Here is a 24918-nt window from a genome sequence, read left to right as displayed (position 1 = left end):
TGGTCAGTAGTCAGACCATGTTGGTATATTTTCTCTATTAATATGTACCACTGAAACTCTCCTGCGCTTGTTCAGGCTGCTTCAAAACCATGTTTTATTCTGAACAAGAAGGAAAGTGCCCTTCAGTGAATGCAATATGAGAACAAAACCTGACTTTTATGGGTCAAATATTGCTCATTTTATTCATGCTGCCCTCAATGGGATGACTCATCCAGACACAGTGAGAAAAATCTGACCCTGTATAGCTGGTGCTCAGGGTGAAGCTGTTTCAAGGATCTCCTTGTGGGGATTTTTTTTTCCATGACATTCAGCTTCAGGCCTCTCTATGGATGGCATGAGAGGTGGGCAGAATACCCAAACTGCCTGGCTTATCTCAATACAGGGATCAACCCCCTGCCTTGGCTTGCTGAGATGTGCTGGTTTCTTGCAGTGGAGAGGGTTCCCCGGCTGTTGTTGCACATCGTCCTCCAGGGATGCGAGGAGGAGGTCTGCAGCAGGACAAACCCCATTTCCCTACAGATGAACCTGACATCCTATAAAAATAACAAGACAATTTTCACAAACTCAGGCTCTGGGAAGATAAGGGGACAACTATAGCAAATGACAGAGGAAGGAAGATCCTGAAATAAACATCTCATGATACACAAGCCCATGACCATGTACCATTTCTGAGTTACAGGGCTTTTGTGGGGTATTTTTTTCTTCCAGTACGTGGTGATCTATGCACAACAGAACATGACATTAGTCCAGGTTCACTGTTTCTGGTTAGATCTGTGGACACACAGTAATGGCACAAGGTGCAGCATGCTGTGATCTCAGTAGGGGAAGATGCTTAAACATGTTTCCAGTTCTGGGCTTCACCTGTGAAATGCTCAACACTCTGGCCTGATCTTGCAACTTAATTTAAGCAGCCTTTTTAAACCTAGTCCAACAAAGCACAGGTTTTCTGTTAAACACACACTTCAATAAACATACCTTAAGTCAAAATAATTAACACTGCAAAGAAAATGAATAAAACTAAATGAAACACAAACAGCTAAAACAGTGACTAATGCTCTTCAAAAGCAGCTTTTGGCATTCTCTTCACTGCTACTGTAATTCCGACTTGTGTGGGTAAACCAAACAAAAGGTCAAAGATGTTGCATTTGGAGCTGTGGTTTCACTTGCTCTTTCCATTATAGTAGGTGCTGCACGCACAAAGCTCTGCTGCCACATGCAGAGCGCAAGCCCTCTGGATAGATGAGAATCAGAAGAAAGTATTAAAAAAGAAAAAAAGGCCATAAACCTATCAGGAAAGGAATAAATCAGAAACTGCAGAAGTAATTTTTTAAAAAATTCCATTATGATTGAAATGGCTTAAAGCACTTGACATTTAAAGTTTGACTTTATATGGCAAAAGATAAATCTTAGAGCTTTTGTTTTTTGATGGTTTTGTGCTGGCAAAAATCAGACCCTCTGCAGCCTAATTAGGTAAGATCAAGATAAGATGCGTTCTTTGCAGAGAGCCTTTTGAAGGGAGTTTATGTCTGTGGTAATTCAGCAGCTTGGAGGATTTGTGTCCCAGACTGACCAAACTTGCAGATTTTCATTGCTTAGGATATTTTAAAGAGAAAAGAGCTGTTACAAAGTCCAGTAAGTTGCTCTATCACTTGATAGAGGATCTTCCACACAAATTCATGCTGCCTTCGTGACCACTGCTAACCCTGTGCTTCTGGAGCACTGTATGGCCACGGGGGAGCTGGGTTCACCCACTCTCAGTGGATAAACCTTCTGGGGGTAGGAAGGAAGGGGTGGATAAAAGCCATACAGGTGCTTTATACTATTTGTAACCACTCCCACAGCCTGGGATTGGAGAGTGAAGCTGGGGCATGCTTCCTTCTTAGCCTGCCATTGTGCATATGATTTTCAGCCTCTTTGTATTTTCCCCACAAGATGTTAGTTTATTTGAGTTTAGTGGGGAAAATCCAGCACGCTGATAACATCTTCGGTGCTCAGGAAGTATTTGACTGAAAAAAAAGTGACACCTAACTTCTCGCCATCAGCAACTGGTTGCTTTTCCCTACTTAATCAGAGTATAATATGATTAAAGTTATTAAGCAAAACTCTCCTCCCCGCAACTTTAAAATAGATCTCTCTTCTTGCCAAAGAACAGAAACTCTGAACAATTGGCTAACCCCCAAATAATGCCCCTAAAGAATGATATCTTTTTTATTGACACTAATTATAGATACATTATGCCCTTCATATTACTTTGGGAGCCTGCAGCAGCCTTAATAAAACTGTGATTTCAGCTGAGCTATGTTGTAGGGGAAAGCAGACTATTGTAATTCTGGCTGAATGGCTGCACCAGGGGACCATGCCTTTATATGAAAGCAGAACCATTTCACCAGCCCCTTAAACAGAGTCACCTCTGATCCGGGAAGACAGCACCCATATGGGCAACTGATGACAACATAATAGTGGAGAAAGAAGCACTGGGAAAAGGACACTGGGACAAAGTTCTACACTTTCAGGACATGTAGGGACATCTTTCATCTCCCTGCAAAGCAGCCAGGTTCCCGGTTCTTTGGATTTTCTTTCAAAGACCGCTCAGCCTGCCAGCTGCAATGAATTTGGTGGGTGCTACTGAGAGATAAAAGGGAGAATTTTTTCCTTCAAGGATTCAAACTCATGGGGCTAGGGAGTCAATGCCTAGTGGTTTGGTTTTGTTAGGAGAAAAGCTTGGTCTTTGTTAAAAAAAAAAAAAAGAGAAATAAAACCAAAAGAATGGGGATATTTGGAAGTGCTTAGCAGCACCGTGTAGCAGACAGACAGTTAGACTGGGAGTCAGCCAGCCTGGGCTTGAGCTCCAGCCTTGCTGAATGGTCCTCTGTGCCACCTTAGTGAAGCCTTTTGTCTTGTTTGCACTCTCTCCCTAGCTCCCCTTGCTAAACTGCCCAGGGGCGTACAGCAAAAGGGAGTTACATACAAGTGATGTATTATTGTTGTTTAGTCATGGACCTGATTTTGAGTCATATTTCCTATCAGCATCAGTAAAACATTCCTTCCAAGAGCAGTCACTGGCAGTCACTGAATGGGGCTCTAAACTGCTGGGAAGAAAATGGGAAATATTACTGAGATTTTTTGCTGTTCTACCTTGTATTATAAAATCTTTCTCTCAGTGGTACTGTCATATGCCCTGACATGAAGAATGACGTTCTCCATCTCATGCATGCACTGTATTTATATTTTATATTGTTTTTAATACAGAAAGACTCTTTTTGTACCTATAATGAGTAATAAATCAAATAAAGGGCTCATGTCAGAGAGGACAGTGGTGTGGCTGCTTAGCATTTTAGGAAAGATGGAGGAAAAAGATACTGAAGCAATTGTTATGGTTGCTTTGATGTGATCACAGCAGTTGCTAATATGGATTGTCAAACTAGAGATGAGTTTATGAAAGGATATAAATGTGTTTTTTATTGAACAAAGTAACAATCCAGAAAAGGTGGTTTCAAAGGCAACAAGCTCTTTAATTACAGCCTTCAAGGGCATTGTTTGATCACTGTAAATAAGCTGTTTTATTCTGGGTTCTGCTACAATGTTTTTTGCATTATATTGCATACATCTTTCTCAAATCAAAAAGATTCAGTCCTTAAGGTTACTTGAATTACATTTTCAACATCTTACAGCTGCTTTGTGGCTTGAGCGGGAAAAACACAGTTACTGTTGTGCAAGAACAAATAAATGTGCTAAAAGGTCCATTTTAATTTTAATTTTATTTTTCAATATATTGTGTATGTGTCCATATCACACAGCTGAAGTAAAATCTTTCAGGGTCATGTTGTCACACAGTGGGTATTTTCACAATGTTTTAAGCCTAATTATCGTGGCTTTTAAAGGAAAAAAATTTTTAGTGTCCCTTTTGAAAACCATGTGGTTTCCCTCCCTCCCTTTTATCAGCACAAATATTTGCTGCAAATGCCTAGATGACAAATCACACAGGTAACATTTTTCTTGTCTGAAAGTAATCTTCATTGTACTATTCCAGGCAAATCGCCAAGCAAGGGCTAAAATCAGGGCTAAGGCAATCTAGTTGCAGACAAATATGTAATTACAATCAATACAGTATGTGCAATTGCACCCCCAAAAATGAATCGGTTCTTGTATAGCTGGAAGAGTTTCATTTTTTAATGATTTTTTTATCCTAGTATCATTAAAAATGAGGCTTCTGAAATCATGGTCTTGGTCTGTTAGCCATTCTCCTCCCAACCTCTCACCCTCATAATCTTTCAACCTCTTGGTGTATTTCAAACAAATCTGATAAAGGAGGAGGTAATTAAAGTCCTAGAAGTTGCCCAGGAAAATGGTCATCTAGGTAGATATCTATCTGTGGACGTATATACACCTCTATCTATCAGCCTATCCGCTCATAAATGTAAGTGTTACTACTGATAAGGTGTTGAAGGTTGGTCTCTGACTTCCTTAATTGGATGGAAAAGGTGGTGGCATACCTCCGTTACTCAGTGGTTATACCAGCAATTTATCCAATGTCTCTTCTGGGATGAAAGGTATCATCCTATGGCCATGAGTCCTGGTATTCTTAGACACTCTTTGCTTCTACTACGTTAGAAGCTTTCCTCTCTTCTAGAAGACTTAAAGCATCCTTCCTAGCTACTTAATACCCTTTCCCTCTTGACGATGCAAAAAATACATATTTTCTTTCTTCCTCTTTTTTTTAATTCAAAAGGGGTTTCACTTTCTTTGGTATAATTACAAAACATTACCTTTGCCAGTGGATTACGTACCCATGTAATAGTTTATTTCTTTGATGGTAAGAAAACCAACTCCCTTGATTTTTTAAAAAATTTTAATTAAAAACATGACTTTTTTTTTTTCATTTTAATTTCACTTTTTCCTAGAACTGATACTTTTAGATGATTGATCCATTTGTTTTCCACAGCAATGTTATGTTTTGTTCTGATGAAAGACCCTGAGAGTTAAGGTGCTGTGACAGCCCTGTGTTTCTATTCTGTGCACACTCTTCTGTGGCTTGCAGTCTGGCATTTATAATCCATCTTTTTTCTGAATGCATTGTCTTGGCCCTTGATGTTTCAAACAGAGCCTGCAGCTCCATGTAATGCTTTTTGTAGACTCCAGCTTGAACTCCATATGCTTGTCTGCCTCAGGTACTTTCTCTCTTTTATGATTGCAGATTTTCTTTTCTTGTATATTTTACCCTTTCTTGTAGTGTTTTAGATTCTCTGCCATCCCTACAGTGCCAGGCCACTGTTTACCCTGTGTAGGTTTTATCTGTATTTCTCATGTTTTGCAAATTTTGATTGCTTTGTCAAAAGCTAAATTCAGTGTCATTCAATCATCTATTTTTGAGTGTTTGGCAGAGCTAGTCTCTTCTCATGGATATTGCCAGACTGGGTCTTCAGCCTTGGACCTGTCACTGGATCAGTGTTTTCACTTTTGGCAAGCGCCATTTATACTTTTTATTTTGTGATGGAAGGCAGGACTTCTCAAACTCTCTGTAGTACAATTTGTAGTTAAGATATTGTGCCCACAGAAAAGCAAACCTGATAAAAGTAGTAAGTCTTTCAGAACCAGCCATGATCAGAAACAGGGCCCTTCTCTAACTCACCTCTTTATTTCTTGGTGGCACCACTCTGCTGCAGATATAGTCTGAAGTAGTAGTTAGATCTTATTCAATCACATCATTTTTTTGAGAGGTTCAGCCTGTTAACTGCTCCATTCTTCCCCTCAGGGCCATTGCTTGGTTTGGTCTCCTCCAGCTACCATGTTATTTGGAAATCAGCCACAGCCAGCGAGGCGACCGAACCTGCATGGCTTGGTGCCTGTGCTCCTATGGAGTGGCACTGCCCGCTCGTGGGTGCACGGTGGGGCCCGGCTGCATCGAGGGGCACACTTGCAAAGGCTGTCTAGCAGAGATGAAAGCAAATGTGCCCAAAACCCATAATTAGTCAGTGTAGTTACTTTCATATGTTAAATGGTCTGTTAGGGGTCTATTTTCAGGTGAGGTAATCTGGAGAAACTGGATCTGCACTGAAGAGAAAAACCTCCAGAAGCCATGAGCTCCCATTTTGAGTAGGTTTTTGCAAAGACTTGTTCAGAGGTGAAAATATTGGAATTCTTTGCTTCTCTTTCCATGTTTCTATAATGCAGAGCTCGTCACACTGGGTCCTCTGGGATTCCCTGTATCTAATAATATCATGGTTGCTCATGATCTCTGCTGTGTCTGATGTGAGGAGTGAGGTGGTTCAGCACAAAAGGAGTATTACCCTCTTCACGGCTGCTCAATCTTTCCCTCTCACTCTAATATGAAATAAGTATTGCACATACACTTTTCAAACTCTCATAAAATATCCTATGGAGCTCAGCTAAAGCAATGAGAGCTCTGATAATTCCTCATGTGTTTATTGGAGCAGCAGCCAGCCTACTGATGGGAGCTGTAGCAATATCCAGTGGATACATCTGAGTTAGTCAATGTCAAATTGCTCAGGGACTAAAGGGAGACCAAACAACTATGTACTATCTTTATAATAAGAAAAAGAGATTGTTCTTTTTTAGTTAAATGACAGCAGCTCTCTTGGTCTTCTCCTTAGTACCATATTGGTTGAAAGGATGCATAAACAGTATGTTCTTTCACCTGACTGTGGTTGTTATTTGTGTGGCACTATAATCCAGAATATCCTGGTGTGAGACAGAAAGGCAGAAGCCTGCTGGGAGAGTTCAGAGCCTAAGTACAACTGTTCCCTTGATTCTTTGTAGGATTATCAGCAAGGGAAACCAGTCAATGTTGTCACATCCAGCCTGCCAAAAGCATCTACCACATGATTTTTAAATACTTTTTTTAACCTAGATTCTTCTGCATAGGGTTAGAAATGTACCTCAGTACCTGTCTTCTTCAGGGGAGCAGCTGGGTATTTCCTGGTGTACATCTCAGTTGTGAGAGCATTGCACAAGCAACAGGCAGATTTGCCTGGACATGTCTTCACAACAGAGTAAACTTAACCAATCAGTTGCTCAGTGTTACTCTCATTCATCTTTCTGTCCTGACACAAACCCATTGTTCTGTGGTGCTCTAGTGAGGCTTTGGATTTATGCTGAAAGCAGAGCAACTTTTGCTCAGGTTGGTCTCCCAGTGACTTCCAGTGAGACTGAGGTGTTAACCAAGTGCTTGTCACCTGCAAGTGCTGCAGCAGACTTGATAAATATATCCCAGATATTCAGTAAGAGATGCTTATTAGCCCATGTTAGGGTTGTGACTGGAATTGATTTTGAGTGAGCATTAGGAAAATCACTTGGCTAATAGTTACATTTCTGATATGACACCTTGGGAAAAAAAAAAAAAAAGGGCTTTTTTTTTTTTTTTTCTCCCCAACAACTAAAAGGACATCTGTCGAGTAAAGGATGTTACTTTCTGTGGGAAATGAGTTCTGCAGGCAATGGCAATATTTCAGTACAGGCCATCTCAATTATTGATTGCTACTATATAGCCAGAGGTCAAGTTGTAAATGTCTTTCATTGCCTGAGACCGTTCGGGTTACCTAGGTTAAAAGGAAAAAAAAAGAGAAAAAACTTTAAACTGAACAAGATGCAAGAAAGGGCTATTAGAGAGACTGTGGGAATGAAAATCTGTCTTCTCAGAGGAGATAAAGAGAATTTGTTTCTTCTGGATTTTTGTCAAAAGTGTGACCAGAGAAGGACAAAATTAACCTTGCAAACCCTTTGAGGAAGAGAGAAATGAAAATGAGAAAAAAAGTATTTTAAGTAGCAGGGCAATGTTAGTAGCAGAGCAAATGAATACACTCACCAATGCATTGGGAGTGGAAATGGGAATAAGGTTTCTCACCATGAGGGAAATTAAATTCTGAGATGGAATTCCAGAAAAGGTACTTTCACATCACTTCAGGACAGAGCTTGGTAAGTTCTTGGAAGGATCTGCACAGCATCAGAAGAACAGAAGCTAGCATTAAAGTCAACATTTCTGATGTTTTGTCTTCAATGCAATTCTATCTACAAATGGAACACTGTGTTTACTGCACTGCCTTAATATATAGTTAATTGATCCCAGGTCTCAAAGCTGCCAGGTCAGAATCAGTAGGCTCATTTCAGCATGAGGCAGGGATTACCACGTTAATTTGCCAGTTTTCCAATTTCTTGTACTTTCTTCAGGTTTTCTGATACTAGGGAAAGCTCAAATGCTGGTTGCACTTTGATGTCTCCTGGCCTCTCCCTAGGCACTTTTTCGGGTCTACGGGTTTTTGTCTTCCGTTGTTTCCTATGGGATATGCTATGCCCTGTGACATGCAGCTCTTGATGACCCGGGTGATCCTATGCTGTACTTCATTCCATTTTGGTCTAATAACTTGGAAATGCAGGTTCTTCAAACCTTGTTCTCCTTACATGCATCTAAGAACAGGGTACACACAGAGCTGATCTAGAGACCACTGAAGTCACAAGGTGGATTTTCTTGTGACAATAAGGAAGAAAAAATTAAGTTAGTTATAGCAGGATAAGTATTATTTCATATAACTTAAATTTTAAGAAATTTTGCTTTCATTCAAAGAGGTAAAGACAAAGTGAGAAAAAGATGAATAACACTTTTCTTTTCTTTTGTATTTCTTTTCAGGCTCCATCTATGAAATGTTTGGAAACGAATGCTGCCTGTCAACAGGAGAAGTCATTAAAGTTATTGGCTTCAAAATTAATAAGCTCATAGCAAGTATCTGTGAGAATAATGAAGTCAGCCAGTTTTCAGCCAAAGTGGAATTGCCACTAAATTTTCCTGGTATAGTATTTCATTAATTATTTTTGAGGAATTATAACCCTGAGTAATCACCTTTGTTCATTTTATTGATTTGCTGTCTTGATTGATACTTGTTTGAGGTTATGACTCAGCTGTCAAGGATATAATTTTATCAGATGGCACAAGACACAATCAACTAGTTTTTAAATTTCAACTCTTACAGTTCTTTTTCAAGCCTGGATAGAAATTATTAATGTTATGTTTAGTAGGAATGTTTTCTATACTTGAGGTCACTCGGTGTAAGAACCACTACAAAAAATCTTCTTTTCAGTTACTTATGACTTTGCCAAACTTTGTCTGAGCTGAAATCTTCCTTGCTGTGTGCTTAGACTATAATTTATTTACTATTACTATATTTTTATTTTATTATTTTGGTATAAATTATTTTGACTACTTTGTTCCATTTTGGTTTTATTTTAAAGATTTATTTTAATTCCAGTGGCCAAAGTGGCTGCTCCATGCCTGGAAACATGATTAGAGGAAAATGGATGTGTTTTTCTGCTTGAAAAACACTTCAACTGTTCTACAGAGAATTCCCAAAATATCCAGATTTTGGAGGATGGACTTGAAATTTGTCATGTGGTACTGACTTGTTATTTGAAACATATCTTCCTCTGTTCATATGGCATTGTTAGGGAGAGCTAGCCAAGCACTGTACCCAGGGTACCTAGTTCATCACGTGTCATATTTATTCATTTTTCAATTCTGCTCTCTTCTCAGTTCCTCTACTGTTAGGGCCCAGCAATCTTAATTAGGGAAGTGATTGGGGTGCAGAGGGAGAAGTGCTGGGTTGTGCGTATCCATGTATGGGAAGCGGAGGTGGCAAACTAAGTTAGGAAACTGACAGAAAAAGATTGGACCTTGGAGCAGGGCAGAAGGATGAAGACTTGATATGCAAAGGTCTGGGACTGGAGGCAACGGTGAAGGTGGTTACCAGCATCATAGGAGGATTGCACCCACACAGAAATATATATGTAGGAGATTTCCTACACTGGGAGTCTTGCAGACAGCAGAAGTAATGGGAGGTCCTCAGGGAGAGGAGATGAGCAGGCTGGGAAACAGCTCAAGGAGGCCAGTGGGATGTGCGAGGGAGCCTGTGTAGGTCTGGGAGAGAAGTTATGGGACGCTGTAAACACTGGGACAGAGCACACAAGACACAGCAGCCCTCAAGAGCCTGAGATCACATCCAGGACTCACTTTTGCTAATGCACTGGATGAGTCTACAGTTTTGTAGAAAAAAAACCAGAATGTAAACATTTAATTAACACTGTATTGTACTGCAAGCACATGGGAGATTAAATTGATGCTGCATGGGGCAACAAAATATGAGTGTTTTCTAGCATTTGAGTGCTTGACTTGGTAACCTCACTGATGTTCTAATGCATTGCTGAGCACATGAGAATGTGTGCACATGCACTTATATGGTTTAGGTTATGCCAATGCCCAAACTGGTATGTGCATTTTCTGCAGAGGGAGACACTTCTTGAAGCAAATAAAATGTAAAGGCACATGTGAATGCAATGTTTCATCTGAATTTCACAGGAAAACATCATTTGCCATGCCTTCATTTTCCATCTCCAAAATACAGATTTTTCTCTGAAATGGTCCTATATATAATTTTCTTTTCCCCAGTAGATCCTCAATTTAACTTCATATTTTTCTTACTTGGTGAATCAGAACCATTTATATGAGCACTTATTAAAAGACTTTTTTGGAATGTCATTTTCAAGCACTAGTAGGGCCCAAATGTAGTGATCAAAGACACTTTAATTTTCTGTGGCTACCTAGAGATATTGAAGTACTGCAGTACTGTGAACTCTCAAGACACTTGGTATTTTTCTTGAAATCCAAGCTTCTTTGCTATTATTAAAATTTCTTCTATCATCTCTAATATATATATACCTATAGGAAGTCACAGTCTACATCTTGATTGGCAGATGGGTTTGAACATTTGAATCCTAAAATATCCAACACAACTGAGTGATAAAAGTAATCCTACATTTATTAATGTTGAATCTCCTGATTTTTAGAACAGAATGACTTGTGATTTCAAACGCTTTAACCTGGTGAATATGGATTTGTTTGCATTCAAGTGATCAATTTTACAACTTGGCATTTGGATGTTGTTGCCCTATTGAGCACATTTTCAAATTTGGTCTAATCACTACAATTTGCATGCATACTTATGAACTCTCACAACCAATGTTCTAGAAAACTGGGTTATTTCACTAGAAAAATAAATTCAGAGTTCATTTTGCTGAAATTTATCATTATTATCCTCCACATGACAGCTATTACTGAACAGCAGCACTGAAGAGGGGCATAATGACACTTCTTATTAGCCCAACAGGGAGCACCGCTCTCTTGTTTCTCTCTGTATATGTACTCTTATGCATTCAAGAGCTTTTTGGTAAGGTGTAAATTTGTCATTTGTCTAATTTAGTTCTTAGCTGAAGAATGATTCTGCTTTACAAAGTCAAGATGTCCCAGTCTTTGCTTTTCCTTGACCTTTTTCCTTTTCACTTTATTACATACACGTGCTAAGCTCTGAATAGCATTGTATTAGAGTGTTGCTGACTTGTCCCTGTCTCCAGATCAAAGCACAGAACCGAATTGCAAGATGATCTTTTTCACACTGCCGTTGACTTCATTAAAAATATCCGCAGGTCTCCAGGAGTCTGGCACTGTATTTACATTGTATGTACAGTGCTCTCTTGCTGATGTTGATGCAAAGAAATATTTTGCTTTGATGTTATTTTTTATTTCCTCTGTCGTGAGTTATCATTTGCATGTGATGGGCTCATGTATCCTTTCACCGTGTGCATGCTGGCATAAATAAGCAATGCTTCTATTTAGGTTACTCTGGGGATAGCGTCTCTGTGAGTGAAGAACTGGGCTCATTGGCTTTAAACGAGCCTTACTCTTTGTCTTTCTGAATGTATTCGCAGTCTACAGAATTCCTTTTTTCTGCTCTGGCAAATCAGATCCTTGATAAAGGCCTAATCTGCCCTTTGCATTAGAGAAACCACTGCAACCGCAAGTTCACTATCTGTGTTATTTCATTTTATCCTCATTCTAATTTGTTCTTTTTCATGCCTCAGAGGGCCAGGCTATTCTTTCTATGCTCATACATTGGGTGAAAAAAAAAGAAGTGTACTGTTGCTCTAGACACTTCAATGGCTACATCTAACAGCATTTTGAACTACAATTTTCACTACTAACAAGTTAGCAGAGAGAGGTAATTTGCACAACACCTGAACTGTGTGCCAGCACAAATGTTTTCATTTTGTTCTGTTATATTCCTTCTTCTGCAAAAATGTTGCTGGGCTGTCCCTATTCTCAGGAGGGCCCTGGCAGTTGCTGCTATTCGTTTGTACATGGTCTGACAGACATGTAGCTGAGCATGAATGTCCCTTTGAGCTCTCAGCCTGTGCAAGACACAAGAAAGGAGACTTGTCTGTGGCCATGCAGCACATGCATGGAGGACAGGGGTTAGGCACTAGAAGGCTCATCTTTATAGGAGATAACAGAGAGATAGGAGAGATGGCCTCTGGGGCAGGATGGGGAGAGGAGGATGCTCAAGCAGAGGAAATAGCAGAGTGGGTGGTAGAGGTGAGGGAAAAGAGGAATAGCAATCAAGTCAGCTCCAGGGAAGCTGGGAGCTGAGCTCTTCCCAGTCTTCTGCATTACCTTGGGGAATAGAAACTGCTAGTTTGGGACAGAAGGTCTTTCTGCTATTTTTTTTCCTTGAAGGCTACTTGCTGCTCTACTAGGTGAGTCTAACTATTGGTTTTCTCAGTTTTCTCTGGGGAAAAGAAGAAAAAGAGAGAATAAAAAGGATACTCCTTTCCTTCAGCACTCTAATTAACACTGAAAATGGGAAGTCTATAAAGCTACAGGGAGGTACACTTTATCACTATAACCAGTTGAAGAGAGCTACATATACTGTTCTGTAAAAATCCTTCTATCAAAACATGCTTTCCCAGAGGACTAAATGGGTGATCCTTGTGCTATGTTTTCTCTCCCATACCAGTGAAAACACTTTTTTCAGAATCCCAAACCCTCTCTTTCTACCAAGGTGTACATAAATGCCTAAAGCTTTTCTTGAAAATGATGGGCTGTTAGGTTTGGGGTTTATTAATTATCATCTTATGGCTAAGCAGGCACTTCACCTAGTAAAATGCCACTAGTTCACAATGAACAATGAGGGTTCATGGAGTGTGACAATGGTTATACATTCCTGTAGTTATTATGTATATGTAGTTATTCTTGTCTCTATCTGTAATTTTCCCCAAAACTATCGGGCATCAGTGCACTTTGGTTGTAGGCCAGATTACATTTAGAAAGTAGACCTATAAGACAATAATGCCAGCTTTCAATAAACCAGCTGGACTTTTTTCCAGGTTTGTTAGTTCCATCTGTCTTTCCCCCCAGTAGTCCACCAAGTTCTCTTAGGAAAGTCTAAGTGAATTTGATTCAGTCATTCTATGATTTATGAAAAAGTACAAAAATATTTTTGTTTGACCTCAAAATGTCCAACCTTTAGCATCTCAAACTTACCATATGTCTCCTACTCTGGAGATTTCCTTGCTATCTTAGATTTGGAAAATATTTGCTTTTGTAATTTGATTCATAATGATTTGAATAAGGTTCTGAATTATTGCAGATAATGTTGTTTGGTTTTTGTGTTTGGTTTTGTTTGGGGTTTTTTTTAAATATATATCGAGGCAAGGAGAGCATTTATGAGAAGATACCATGGTAGATTATGGCACTTAGATAGGAACCACAGTGGCTTTCACCCATCATACCAATATAACTTTTTATATATTCACCTCTTTTCTATAGAGAGAGAAACATATGGAACTTTACATACCCATAAGCATAAACAGGTGCCTATTAGGTGCCTCTACTTCATGGGTCCCATCAATACAGAAGCTAAGTATGCAAGGCCACATGGCTCTTTAGTTGCCTATGCAAACATTTTGTTACCAAAATTAAGAAAACCAGCAGAACGGAAGGTGAAGATTTTTCTGCTCCCAACCCTGATAAAGTCAGTCTGCCTGGGCCCAAGGGGATCATCAGTTATCTAGTTTTGTATGAGATCTGGTAATTATGTTTCCATATGAAACTTGCTTTTCAACCCAGGATGCTCATCAGTTTGTTGCTGAAATAGCTGGCTTCCAAATAGCTCTGCAGTCCCAGAAAAATTAGTAGAGCCTGAGCCTACTGTCAAACTCAGAGGAGAAGAATGTTTCTTATACCTGTACATTGCCAAATATTTTCAACTGGGAATGTTTTTTTAACATAGTTTATGGAGTTTTTTAATGCAGTTCTGGAGGTTTTCTAGGGGCGATGCATGTGCTCCTGTATTACAGATGGATAAACATAGTTATTGCCTTTGGGATACATCATATGTACTTTGAATACATTTTTAAATGAAGAATATTCCTATTTGCTTTCTCCCAGCACTGCTTTGAGATGGTGCCCATCTTGTGCTTGTAAACATGACACTGGAACACTGTTTGGGGGATACTGTCTTTTCCATAATTTCAGTTTGTCATCAGTGCCTTGTCACTGAGATATTTTCTACATGCTGATGAACCAGTTTGTCTTGGTCTGCACTGACAAGTCCAGTAGAGATTAGGACTGGGTTAGCTAACTTGCTCATTAATAATTGTGTTAAAAATGGCTGTGAAAAACATCAAAAATACTAGTGAGAGAGAAAATCGTGCTGAAGTTGTACATTGCACTTGTGCAGTTACATTCATGGATGTAACTTCCTTGCAGCCTGGAAAAAGGCCTGAAGGCTTTCCCATAGTGCTGCAGTGAGGATGTATATGTAGAGGATGACTTTGCACAAGGGTACTAATTTCACACAGGAAAAGCTAACCGTCATACAGACAACTGGGAAGGCAAAGAGTTGCAGAAAGCAGTTACACAGGCACAACTAGTGACTATCTCTGCAATAGATCAAATAGGCTGTTACTCTTTAGGCTGCTGACAAGATCTCAGAGCTGTTAGTTGCTACAAATCCTAGTGGTCTCATGGGATACCTAGAAAAAACATGCCCAGTCTGGTGATAAATTCAGTTAAAGGCTACTCAACAGACAGAAACCTAACATCTTCTTTAACAAGAAGGGCACTAAAGCTATGAAGTAAAAGTAATTTTTTGTTACAGTGAAACAAGAATCACAGCAATTCTGTGGGAAAAAAAAAAAAAAAAAAGAAAAGTTGTGGTAGAGGGAATGGTTTAACATATCCTTTTTAAAGAATGCAATCTTAAGGAGCTCATGTTTCCATTCAGGGCCCTCAGTTGTGTTGATTGTGGTCAGTGGGTGAAACTCAGTAAGGGAAAAGATGTGGTAGAAAATAAGCAATTTTGAAGTTATTTCTAACTGAAGCAATCTCTCAATCTAATTTGTTAAACAATCCCACTATCAGAGGAGGTCTAGAGAAAGGAGTGATTGTCTTCCCAACATCCACCAGAAGCTGTGTTCTGGCAGCATCCCACCCAGATATCTGCTTGGCATCCTGCTCTTTTGTCACACTCTGATTCCTACAAGAAGAGAGTCATAGCCAGTGTGAACCCAGTTCCCACACTAGACAACTGGGGGCAGGTGGATGAGACACTTAAACCTTTGTAGACATAGCAGAAACCACTCATGACCTGTGGAGCTGCCACTAGACACAAAGAGTTTCTAGTGACGCCACGCAGCAATCCTTGAGTCCCCATTCCATACTCCATAACTGCCAAGGTGGGAGTATTCCTTTACCACAAAGGTACGGTGCCCTTTGTGCAGTCCAGAGGAGTCAAGAGTGTGGAGCAGCAGGAGCCATAGGGTTTCTGCTAGTTGGCTTTCGGGGAAGGAAGGAGAAAAGACGTTGCAGCTCCCAAGGAGCATGGCTGCTTTGTCAAGTGTAGCTGTAGCTACCAGTTAACTTATGTGGGTCCCCTGGCTTGCAAACTTGGCCTAGGAATAACCTCTACATTCAGTTATATTCACTTGGAAGAGGGCCTTAGTCGATGTTTGTCCCAAGAAGCTGCAATGTAATTCCACGTGGCAGCATTCACACTGCCATGCATGGGGAATAAGACAACTGAATCACACATTTCAGCTATACCCTACTATTTAGTCCTCTAAACTGTCCGCTTCATCTTCCTCTATAAAAACACTCATGCAAATACAGAAATGTACATATTTTACTTGTAATGTGGACTCTTAATGAGACAGCTCCAACAGGCATGATTAACATGAAATAATAATATCCCTAGGGGATAGGTAAGCTCAGATGCAGCTTCTGCCTTGTAGTTCTTCAGCATTTTAATTGTCTTGTGATGCCCACAGTGCTACAGCACCCAAACTTTGAATTACTCCATCTGGTGGTCTGGGCTATCAGATATTCTAAAATCAATTCCTTTGCTCATTATCTGCAGGCACTACTTTTTCATTCATGATGGGTCTTTAAACATACTTGGTCTAGGAATTCCCAGTCTGTGTGTGGAGGAATACATAGTACAATGTTTAGCCAGAAACTTTACCCTGCATTTCACTGATCACATTAGTGCTGCTCTTCCTCCCACCATGTCTGCATTTTTTTCTTAAAGGTTGGTTTCCTGAGAAGGCAGATAAGAATTTAAGATAATTTTTCTTTTTTTCTGTAGCAAAGAAAATAATTTCTTTCTATTTTTACCATGGATATAAAAATGTTGGATATCAGAAATTACCTACAGAGTAAAGGGGCTAATTCCAGCTGCCTATGATTTGTATCATGTAGTTGATATTATATTTATAAAGCCACATTTCTAGCAACCTAATTCTCAGCTATGAATTATTTGATGTGCTTTGCTCCCCATTTTTATTGCATTCACAGCCTAAAAATTGTCATAGCTTCCTTTATATGTTTCCCTTTTTATAATGTAAGTTTTCTGTTCTTAGGTCTTTATAAGGTTGTGGCAGATAAAACTCCATATGTCAGCATTCAAGAAATTACAAGAAAATTCTCTATTGGGCCAACAAGATTTGGCCATCCATGTTTCTACAGCCCTGAGGATATAAAATTGGCAAACTTCACTATCAAACATGGTGAGCAGATCACCTTCAACTCAGTGGAAGAGGTCAATGGAATGATGGCTGTGAACTGTGGCGTGGTCAGAAATAATCAGTCTCATTCCTTTACTTTTCCCCTTTCACAAGAAGGAAAATTCTACGAGTGTGAAGATGACCAGATATATACCCTAAAAGAGATTGCAGAATGGAAAATCCCTAAGTGCAGAAACAGGATTGTCAAACTTTCTAATACTTTACATACCTGGGACTCCTCGAATCCACTTCCTGAGAATTTTGATGGCTGCTTGATTCTCACACCTGTCTATGAAGTGCAGGCAGTAATGAAATGTAAGTAGTAATCAAAGTCAATGTTCTGTTCATCTCAGTGTAGTAATGTACCTTAAATACACAGAATTTGCTTAAAATAGGCAGGAAGGATTCAGTTTTGTCAAAAATTCCTGACCCATATTTGCCACTGATGTTAGTTTCAAGATGAAGAAAGATAAAAATAATATTGCCCTTTTTATTCCTTTATCAGCTGTTAATTCAGATAGTTACCTTGCATTTCTTTCCATTGCTATCTTATTAATCGCTACATCATTGCAAAGAAAGTATATTGCATAAAGAAAACGTGGAGCTTAGAAATTCTGTTCAGTTCTCAGATTCTCTTTCTTTGTGTCTCAGACTTTGGCCATGGAGAAGCCACTTCATCATTTATGGCTATGGCTAGGAGGTAGAAAATATAGACATACATGTTGTAACACACTCAACTAGTGTTTATTTTTCAGAATGAGGATGTTGCAGAAAGCAAACCTTTATTATTGTTCTCTATTGCAGAAACAAGTATCAATAGAATATAAACAGAAAAGACTCATGGACAATTTCTAAAACCTCTAGGCTTGAGGAAACAGGAAGATACTACAAAACCAATATCTTTAAAGGCTGTAATTCATGTTATGAGTTTTTATTTTTTAAAAAAAAATATTTTGTCCATGGTACATTATCACTGTTCTAGCTGTTCCACCAAAACACTGAAACTGCTGGGTCCTCTTCTTACCAATGTCTATATCTGTGCCTTAATTTTAAAACCAGTTAGTGAAACTAGTCATGGAATAAAATTAGAAGGTGTGCAAGGTTATAAGCACACAGTGAAATTCTCCTGAGTTATGGTGACTTGAATAGCCAAGCTGCAGTAATGACCCATGTGTGTGTGCAGAGCGTACCCTCTCTGAACTGGAATACTTACCTAAGCAAAAAACCAGCTTAAGCTAAAATGTTTGACCTTGCTTGAGGACAATCAAGGCAGTAGATGGAAACTTGCTGCAATTTGACTTGTTGATGCACCCATCCCGTTAAAGTTTGCAGAATAGGAGCTTAGCTTTTGGGAAGGTTTTACTGCCTGTTACGTTTACTATAAGCAAACCAGTGAGCTCCGTAGAAATGAAATCCTAACAGAAATATGTCATTCATGAGGGTATTAAGCAGGAAATTTCACAGTTGAGCTTGCTCTGATGAATGGTGTAAGTAAATGGATAAAAGAGAAAGAAAATAAAGTGGGCAGAGACTGTTAGCACAATATACTATAGTTGTTAAATGTTTATCATGAGACATTCAGCTGTGCTTGCTATGTGATTTAATGTGTGAGTTTGGAAAATATATCTTCACGAGATAAAATACTTCATTTTCTACAACTCTACCTAGATTCAGGAATCTAACCTGTCTCCTAAAGCTGGATTCACTTAGGTGCATTCCTACACCCACTTAGATATATGTGTAGAATCAGTAAGAATTTAATGTTTCTAAAAAGCTTTATGAAGACTCAGAAATGTTTGGTATTCACTTGTCTTCCAATCAGATATTCCAGGGAGAGTTGTATTTGTTGATTTTATTTCATACCCATTTATGTTTCATAGTGTGCTCAACATTTGAGCAGCATTAAGTATGTCCTAAATAACTATTTAATACAAACTTGAAAAATAGGCTTCATGGTAAATGATTAACTACTTTCTTGTAGACCATGAAAAATGGATTTTCACCATTTTTGGAGCTATAAATAGACACAAGATAAAGTATAAGAAATACTATACACAATTCAATAAAAAAGATTCCTGATAAGAGGGATAGCATTTTCACAGGCTGTGGGCAGGAATCGTCTATACTTATTCTTAATAATGAACAAATTATGTGTGTGGAACTCCCCAAAATGTTCATAGAAAACTTTCATCTTCCCTTCATTGACTTTCCCTTGTGGTGTTTAGGATGTTTAGCACCTGAAGGTGTCAGTGTGAAAAAACAGAGTTGGAATAAACAGATCCTGAATCATTGTCATAAAACTCTGTCATATAAAACACATCTGATACTGACTTTTAAGTATAAAATATTGGTATGTCCTGCTACAAGGAAGTGTGAATCCAGGATATACAGTCCTTGTGTGCAGAATCACAGAATCATCTAGGTTGGAAAGGACCTTGAAGATCATCTAGTCCAACCGTTAACCTAGCACTGACAGATCCCATCTACACCATATCCCCAAGCGCTATGTCAACCTGCCTCCTGAACACCTCCAGGGATGGGGACTCCACCACCTCCCTGGGCAGCCCATTCCAATGCCTAACAACCCGTTCTGTGAAGAAATGCTTCCTAATATCTAGTCTAAACCTTCCCTGGCGCAACTTGAGGCCATTCCCTCTTGCCCTATCACTTATTACTTGGTTAAAGAGACTCATCCCCAGCTCTCTGCAACCTCCTTTCAGGTAGCTGTAGAGGGCGATGAGGTCTCCTCTCAGGCTGCTCTTCTCCAGACTAAACAACCCCAGTTCCCTCAGCCGCTCCTCATAAGACCTGTGCTCCAGACCCTTCACCAGCTTCGTTGCCCTTCTCTGGACACGCCCGAGTAATTCAATGTCCTTTTTGTAGTGAGGGGCCCAAAACTGAACACAGGAATCGAGGGGCGGCCTCACCAGTGCGAGTACAGGGGTAAGATCACTTCCCTGTCCCTGCTGGCCACGCTATTTCTGATACAAGCCAGGATGTCATTGGCCTTCTTGGCCACCTGGGCACACTGCTGGCTCATGTTCAGCCGGCTGTCAATCAACACCCCCAGGTCCCTCTCTGACTGTGCAGGTCTATGTAGAATAAGTCCTATTGAAGAGAATCATTAAATATTATTTGCTTGTTAAATTTTACTGCCCTGGTCAGTGATCTGAGGTGTCACTGATCTGGAGACAAATTCTTAAACAAGCCTTAATTTCATAGTCAGCTTTGTGCTTGAAAGTTTTGCATCCAAAATTTTGCAAGTTCAGTTGTGACAAAGGAGTTGTTGTTCCCTGTCAGACTGTTAAATGCAATGGCTCAGTTCTGACAGTGAACAAAAACAGAAAAAGATGCAAGAGTTCCACAGAGTACCATTATAGTAGAAATTTCTTCATTCATTAACAATAAGTTTAGACTTTGTTATACAAAGGTTTTGTCTTTTTTAAAAAAGTGATATTATTTTATAATAATTATAGGTGTTTTCATTGTTCTTATAAATATAAAAATATCTTATTTCTCCCAGATTGGCCATAGCAACAGCATGTGTTAATGGATTAAAATGGTTTTAAAATGCTCCCCCACCCATTTCTTTAGAGAAACCATAAGTTACTATGAAATAAAAGAATAGAAATACATCTTGTACTCAAGAAAAAGTTTGGTAAGATAAACAGCTGATTAAAATTGGAAGTACTGTGAGAAAGATAGTGAACTAGAATTTTTTTTCCCTTTCCTTTTTCTTAAACTTTTGTTCACTTACACACCCTATTCTCATCTCCTCTTGTTTCTCATTTCCTTTGTGAGGTCTCCTGCATATCTGATAGCCATATATCTCAAATTAAAAGAGTTAGACTTTGACTGATCCTATTAACTGTGCATGTTACTATATGGAAGTGCACACCACAGGGAAGGTACTTTTCGTATCTGGCCAACAGGACATGTATATTTTATTCCAATGTCAGTTTGAAAACAAAAATCAATTCATTTCTTTTTCTTTTCAGTTCGAAAGGACATAGTTCATATCCTCTCAGATCTAGATGTCGAGGTCAAGGATATAACAGACTGTTATGATATTAACTCTTTCCTTCAGCCACTGTCTTTGGAAGATGTATTTGAGAGAACAAGCAAGGAATTTCCTATGGTTGCCGAGATAATGGAAGGGCCTTCAGGAGGCCAAAAACCTTATAACTTATTGAATACAGGGAAAGAGATTGTCATCTACAAAAAGTACCAGGCAACAAGAGTCCTAGCCTCTGAGATCAGAAGTGACTCCCCCAAAAGACATTTTTTAATCCCTATGAGCTACAAAGGAAAGTTCAAGAGAAGACCTCGGGAATTTCCAACTGCCTATGACTTAGAGATAGCAAGAAGTGAAAAGGAACAGCTTCATGTTGTAGCAACTAAAGCCTTTGATTCCCCCCATAAAGAGCTTTTTTCTGTTTCGGTTGGAGATCAATTTCTAGTTCAGCAATGCCAGACTAGTGAAGTTCTGTATGAGGGAAGAAAGAAACTCATAGACGTTCTAGCTTGTGAACAAATACTAAGTGATACATATAAGAAAGTGCTCCTCCCTATGTACATGGAAGGTGGCTTTGTGGAAGTAATTCATGACAAGAAACAGTACCAGCTTTCTGAGATTTGCAAAGAATTTCATTTGCCTTTTAATGTCAAAGTGTCTGTGAGAGACCTTTCTGTTGAGGAAGATGTCTTGGCTGCTGTGCCTGGTCTGCAGTTTGAAGAAGAAATCACAGACTCTTATTTGCTGATCAGTAGTGCCAGCAGTCCAGTGGAGAGTTGGGAGATTCCTGTATATCGTTTAAACATGTCAGTCCATTTGCTCAGCAAAGATGTCCAGACAATTGTACCACCTGTGACTAAGACAACAGTGGAAGAGATCAGTGAAGAGCAATACTATATGGTGCGAAGATATGAAAATCAAACCCTTCATCCACCACCCAGGCCTCCCAAAAAGCCAGCAACGCCTGCACCAAAACCTGGTTTTGCAGTATCTAAACAAGGTTTTTCTGATGTACTACAGGCTCCAAAGGTAAGGTATCACACCTTGTCTTTGAATCTTTTACAATCATAGGCCATGTTGTGTCAGTTTACAGTCTCCATTTCATTGGTGTATTTTTATGGCATGTACACAGATGGCTCTCAGTTCCCTGTAACAGGCAAATTAGCCATTATAGACAACAATGGTTAAAATCTCCAGTGGGTGTTAATTGATCCATGAAGAACAACAGAACCATGCTGACTCACAGCAGAAAGCTTGGCCATATAATTTTGCATGGATAATCCTTTACCGCATTGATACAAAAGTGAAGAGACTCAAAGTGGCTGTGTTAAAATCTTTATTAAGGGAAGCATATGTTTTCATGATGTAAAGATAATTTTGCTCAGCTGGAAATGGCAGAATTAAATTCACAGAAAGGCAGGTTGTATAGATATTTTTGACCACATGGTTTTGTACTTACCTAAGTGGCAAATAGATTTGGAATAAAAAGGGTAGCCATTTTAGAATAGCATTTAATGTTAAGAAAGAAGTGCTCCTTCTGGGATCACTTTCTTCATGGTTAATCTAAGGCAATGCATTTGTTCATTAATTTTGGTGTTGAGTCTGGCTGAGATAGAGTTAATTTTCTTCACAGCAACCTGTAAGACATTGTGGTTTTGATTTGTGACTAAAAAAGCATTGATAACACACCAATCCTTTGACTGTTGCACGGCAGTGCCCCTACAGTGTCAAAGCCTTCTCTTTTCCCAGGCTGCCTGCCCCCTCCCCCCCCCCCCCGCCCCCCCTCAGCAAGGAGGCTGGGAGTGGGTAAGAGGTTGGGAGGGGACACAGAGGGGACAGCTGACCCCAAATGACCAAGAGATATTCCATGACATATAATGCCATGGTCAACAATAAAAACTGAGGGGATGGTTAGCCTGGGAAGGTAGCCATAGCTCAGAGACTGTCTGGACATTGTTCTGCTTCTGGGAGGTGGTGTGTGACTGCCTTTGCATCACTGGGGTTTTTTTCTTCTTTCCTTCATTTATTAAACTGTATTTATCTCAAACCACAAGTTTTCTTGCTTTTGTTCTTACTGTTGTCTCTCCTGATAAGATCATCATCTGGATGTTGAGGGAAGTGAGTGAGCACCTGAGTGGGTGCTTAGCTGCTGGCTGGGGTCAACCCACCAGTTTTCTTGCATATATTGGAAGAATCAAAGAAAGGCACCTTGACAGACTTTAATGAGCAAGACTGTCCAGGAGGTATTTAACTTTGGTTGCAGTTACTCCCATGTGAAAATACAAATTCCCTACAGGGAAAGAAGAAAAACACTGGAAGTACTTTCAGGTCTCTGCACTGTGATTATGCTGCACTTTAAATGCAACGTAACTCATGGAATTATATTTTGGGGATGTTCAGGAAAAGTTATTTTTTGTGTTGCTCTCAAATTAAGGTCCAATTGTAACCACCCTGGAAGGGGAGTCTGTGTGAGTAACCCCTCCTTGCCTGCTGGAGGTGTTCCTCAGTGCCAATGCCAACACCACATGCAGGTCCACAGCTGCACAGAGGTCCTGGGAAATGATTAGAACAGACCTCAGGAGAAGTGAATGTGTAAGGTGGGTCCCTCAGATAAGGGCAATACAACAAATATCTACATCATTTCCTTCTGTCTTTACTTGTACTATGGAAACTTGTTTTCTGCTAATCTGTGCAGTGAATCTTGTAGCAGCTTAAATAAGCCATCCTGTTAGGCTAGGGAGGATACACGAGAAACTGGAGCTAACAAGCAAGCCGTTGGCCTGGTACTGACCTAGGGTACAGAACTGGAGAAGAATTCCCTAATGTTGTGTTTCTGGTAGACCCATACCCTTGTCAGGAGGACTTAGACCTGCAGTTACTAATGGCTGCATGTGGAGAACAGGTAGATGCTGACTCTAGGCTAACCTCGTGCAGAAGACAATATTTTACTGAAGTGAGAAGAGAGCAATAAGGGTAGGAGAGGGATGAGCTGAGGTTCCTTTGCACATTCAAGAGTGAGAGCGACCTTAGACTGCAGCTGTCCAAAGAAGCACGTTTAAGCAGACTGTTCCAAAGACATTATTTTTGTCACATGCTTGTTATAAATAAATAATAAACTGCAGTCAGAATGCTTAGAGTTATGCAGATTCATAAATCTCCTTCCCTGGAAAGGTGAAACAAGTAGAGATCCCTTATTCATAAGATTAAACATCCTGAGTTGTAACATAATAGGTTTAAAGTCACACAGAATGCATTATCTTCTCTATCCCAAGCACCACGAATCCTCTGAGAGGACGTGGATTGTAGTGGATAGGCTCTGCCTTGGCCTCTCTGCCAGCAGTAGCGATAGGGGAGACTGCATTTTCTTCTACATGTATCAGGGATGTCTCAGGGTTCAGAACGTTGGAAATTGTGCCAAACTGATAAATGGCCCTCTTTGCATATTTTGTGACTATGCATAGACTCATTTGCATAAATAACAGACGAATGTCCTAATGAGCCGAACTTAAGCTTGACAAGGTGGCAGCCTGGAATAAGCTTTAGTGCTGCATGAATTGCCATGCTCCTCCCGCAGGCAGCTCCCTGCCTGGTGCTTAGGGAGCTCTGGCTGCTTGCTGGAGGGTGGTGAATGGCTTCCGTGCCCACCAGTTGGGAAGCTCTGCCTGGCTTCGTGCTCCAGGATTAAATGCTGCTGCTCCATGAGTCCACAGAGGACTAAGATCCGGCTGTTTTATGCCAATACCTGAGGATGCTCTGCAAGGGTGGGTCACCTCTAGCTATGGCTTGTGCTTTGATCGCCTCTTAGCTCACAGCAAGGCTGTGAGGGCAGAGAGGCTCCAGCTGTCTCTGCCTGCTGTTGCCTGACCTTGGTGAGGGAACACTAGGGCCAGGAGAGGGACTAGGCAGTGTGCATTTCACTGTGCACTTTTGTTCATGCTAATTACTGAATTGTATGAGATTAGCTGCCAGCATGGACTGGAACCTCAGATGAGTGCAAGAACTGC

General features: G+C 39.9%; 1 protein-coding gene across 4 annotated transcripts in view; it reads left to right on the top strand.

The window, feature by feature from the left end:
* The window catches only part of THEMIS (thymocyte selection associated), an 83025-nt gene that overhangs the window by 6269 nt on the left and 51838 nt on the right, over positions 1-24918 (top strand). For 3 of the 4 annotated variants that reach the window (XM_074862462.1, XM_074862463.1, XM_074862464.1), the window contains exons 2-4: positions 8642-8800; positions 16756-17214; positions 20898-21943. In XM_074862462.1, the coding sequence (XP_074718563.1) occupies positions 8642-8800; positions 16756-17214; positions 20898-21943 (1664 nt within the window). Of the gene's footprint in view, positions 1-8641; positions 8801-16755; positions 17215-20897; positions 21944-23348; positions 23475-24918 lie in introns of those variants that run through there. The other variant, XM_074862465.1, reaches the window with a different exon arrangement.

Source organism: Strix uralensis, chromosome 3 (genome assembly GCF_047716275.1).
Source record: "Strix uralensis isolate ZFMK-TIS-50842 chromosome 3, bStrUra1, whole genome shotgun sequence".
NCBI classification, from domain to species: domain Eukaryota; kingdom Metazoa; phylum Chordata; class Aves; order Strigiformes; family Strigidae; genus Strix; species Strix uralensis.
This window is presented reverse-complemented; position numbering and strand designations above follow the sequence as displayed.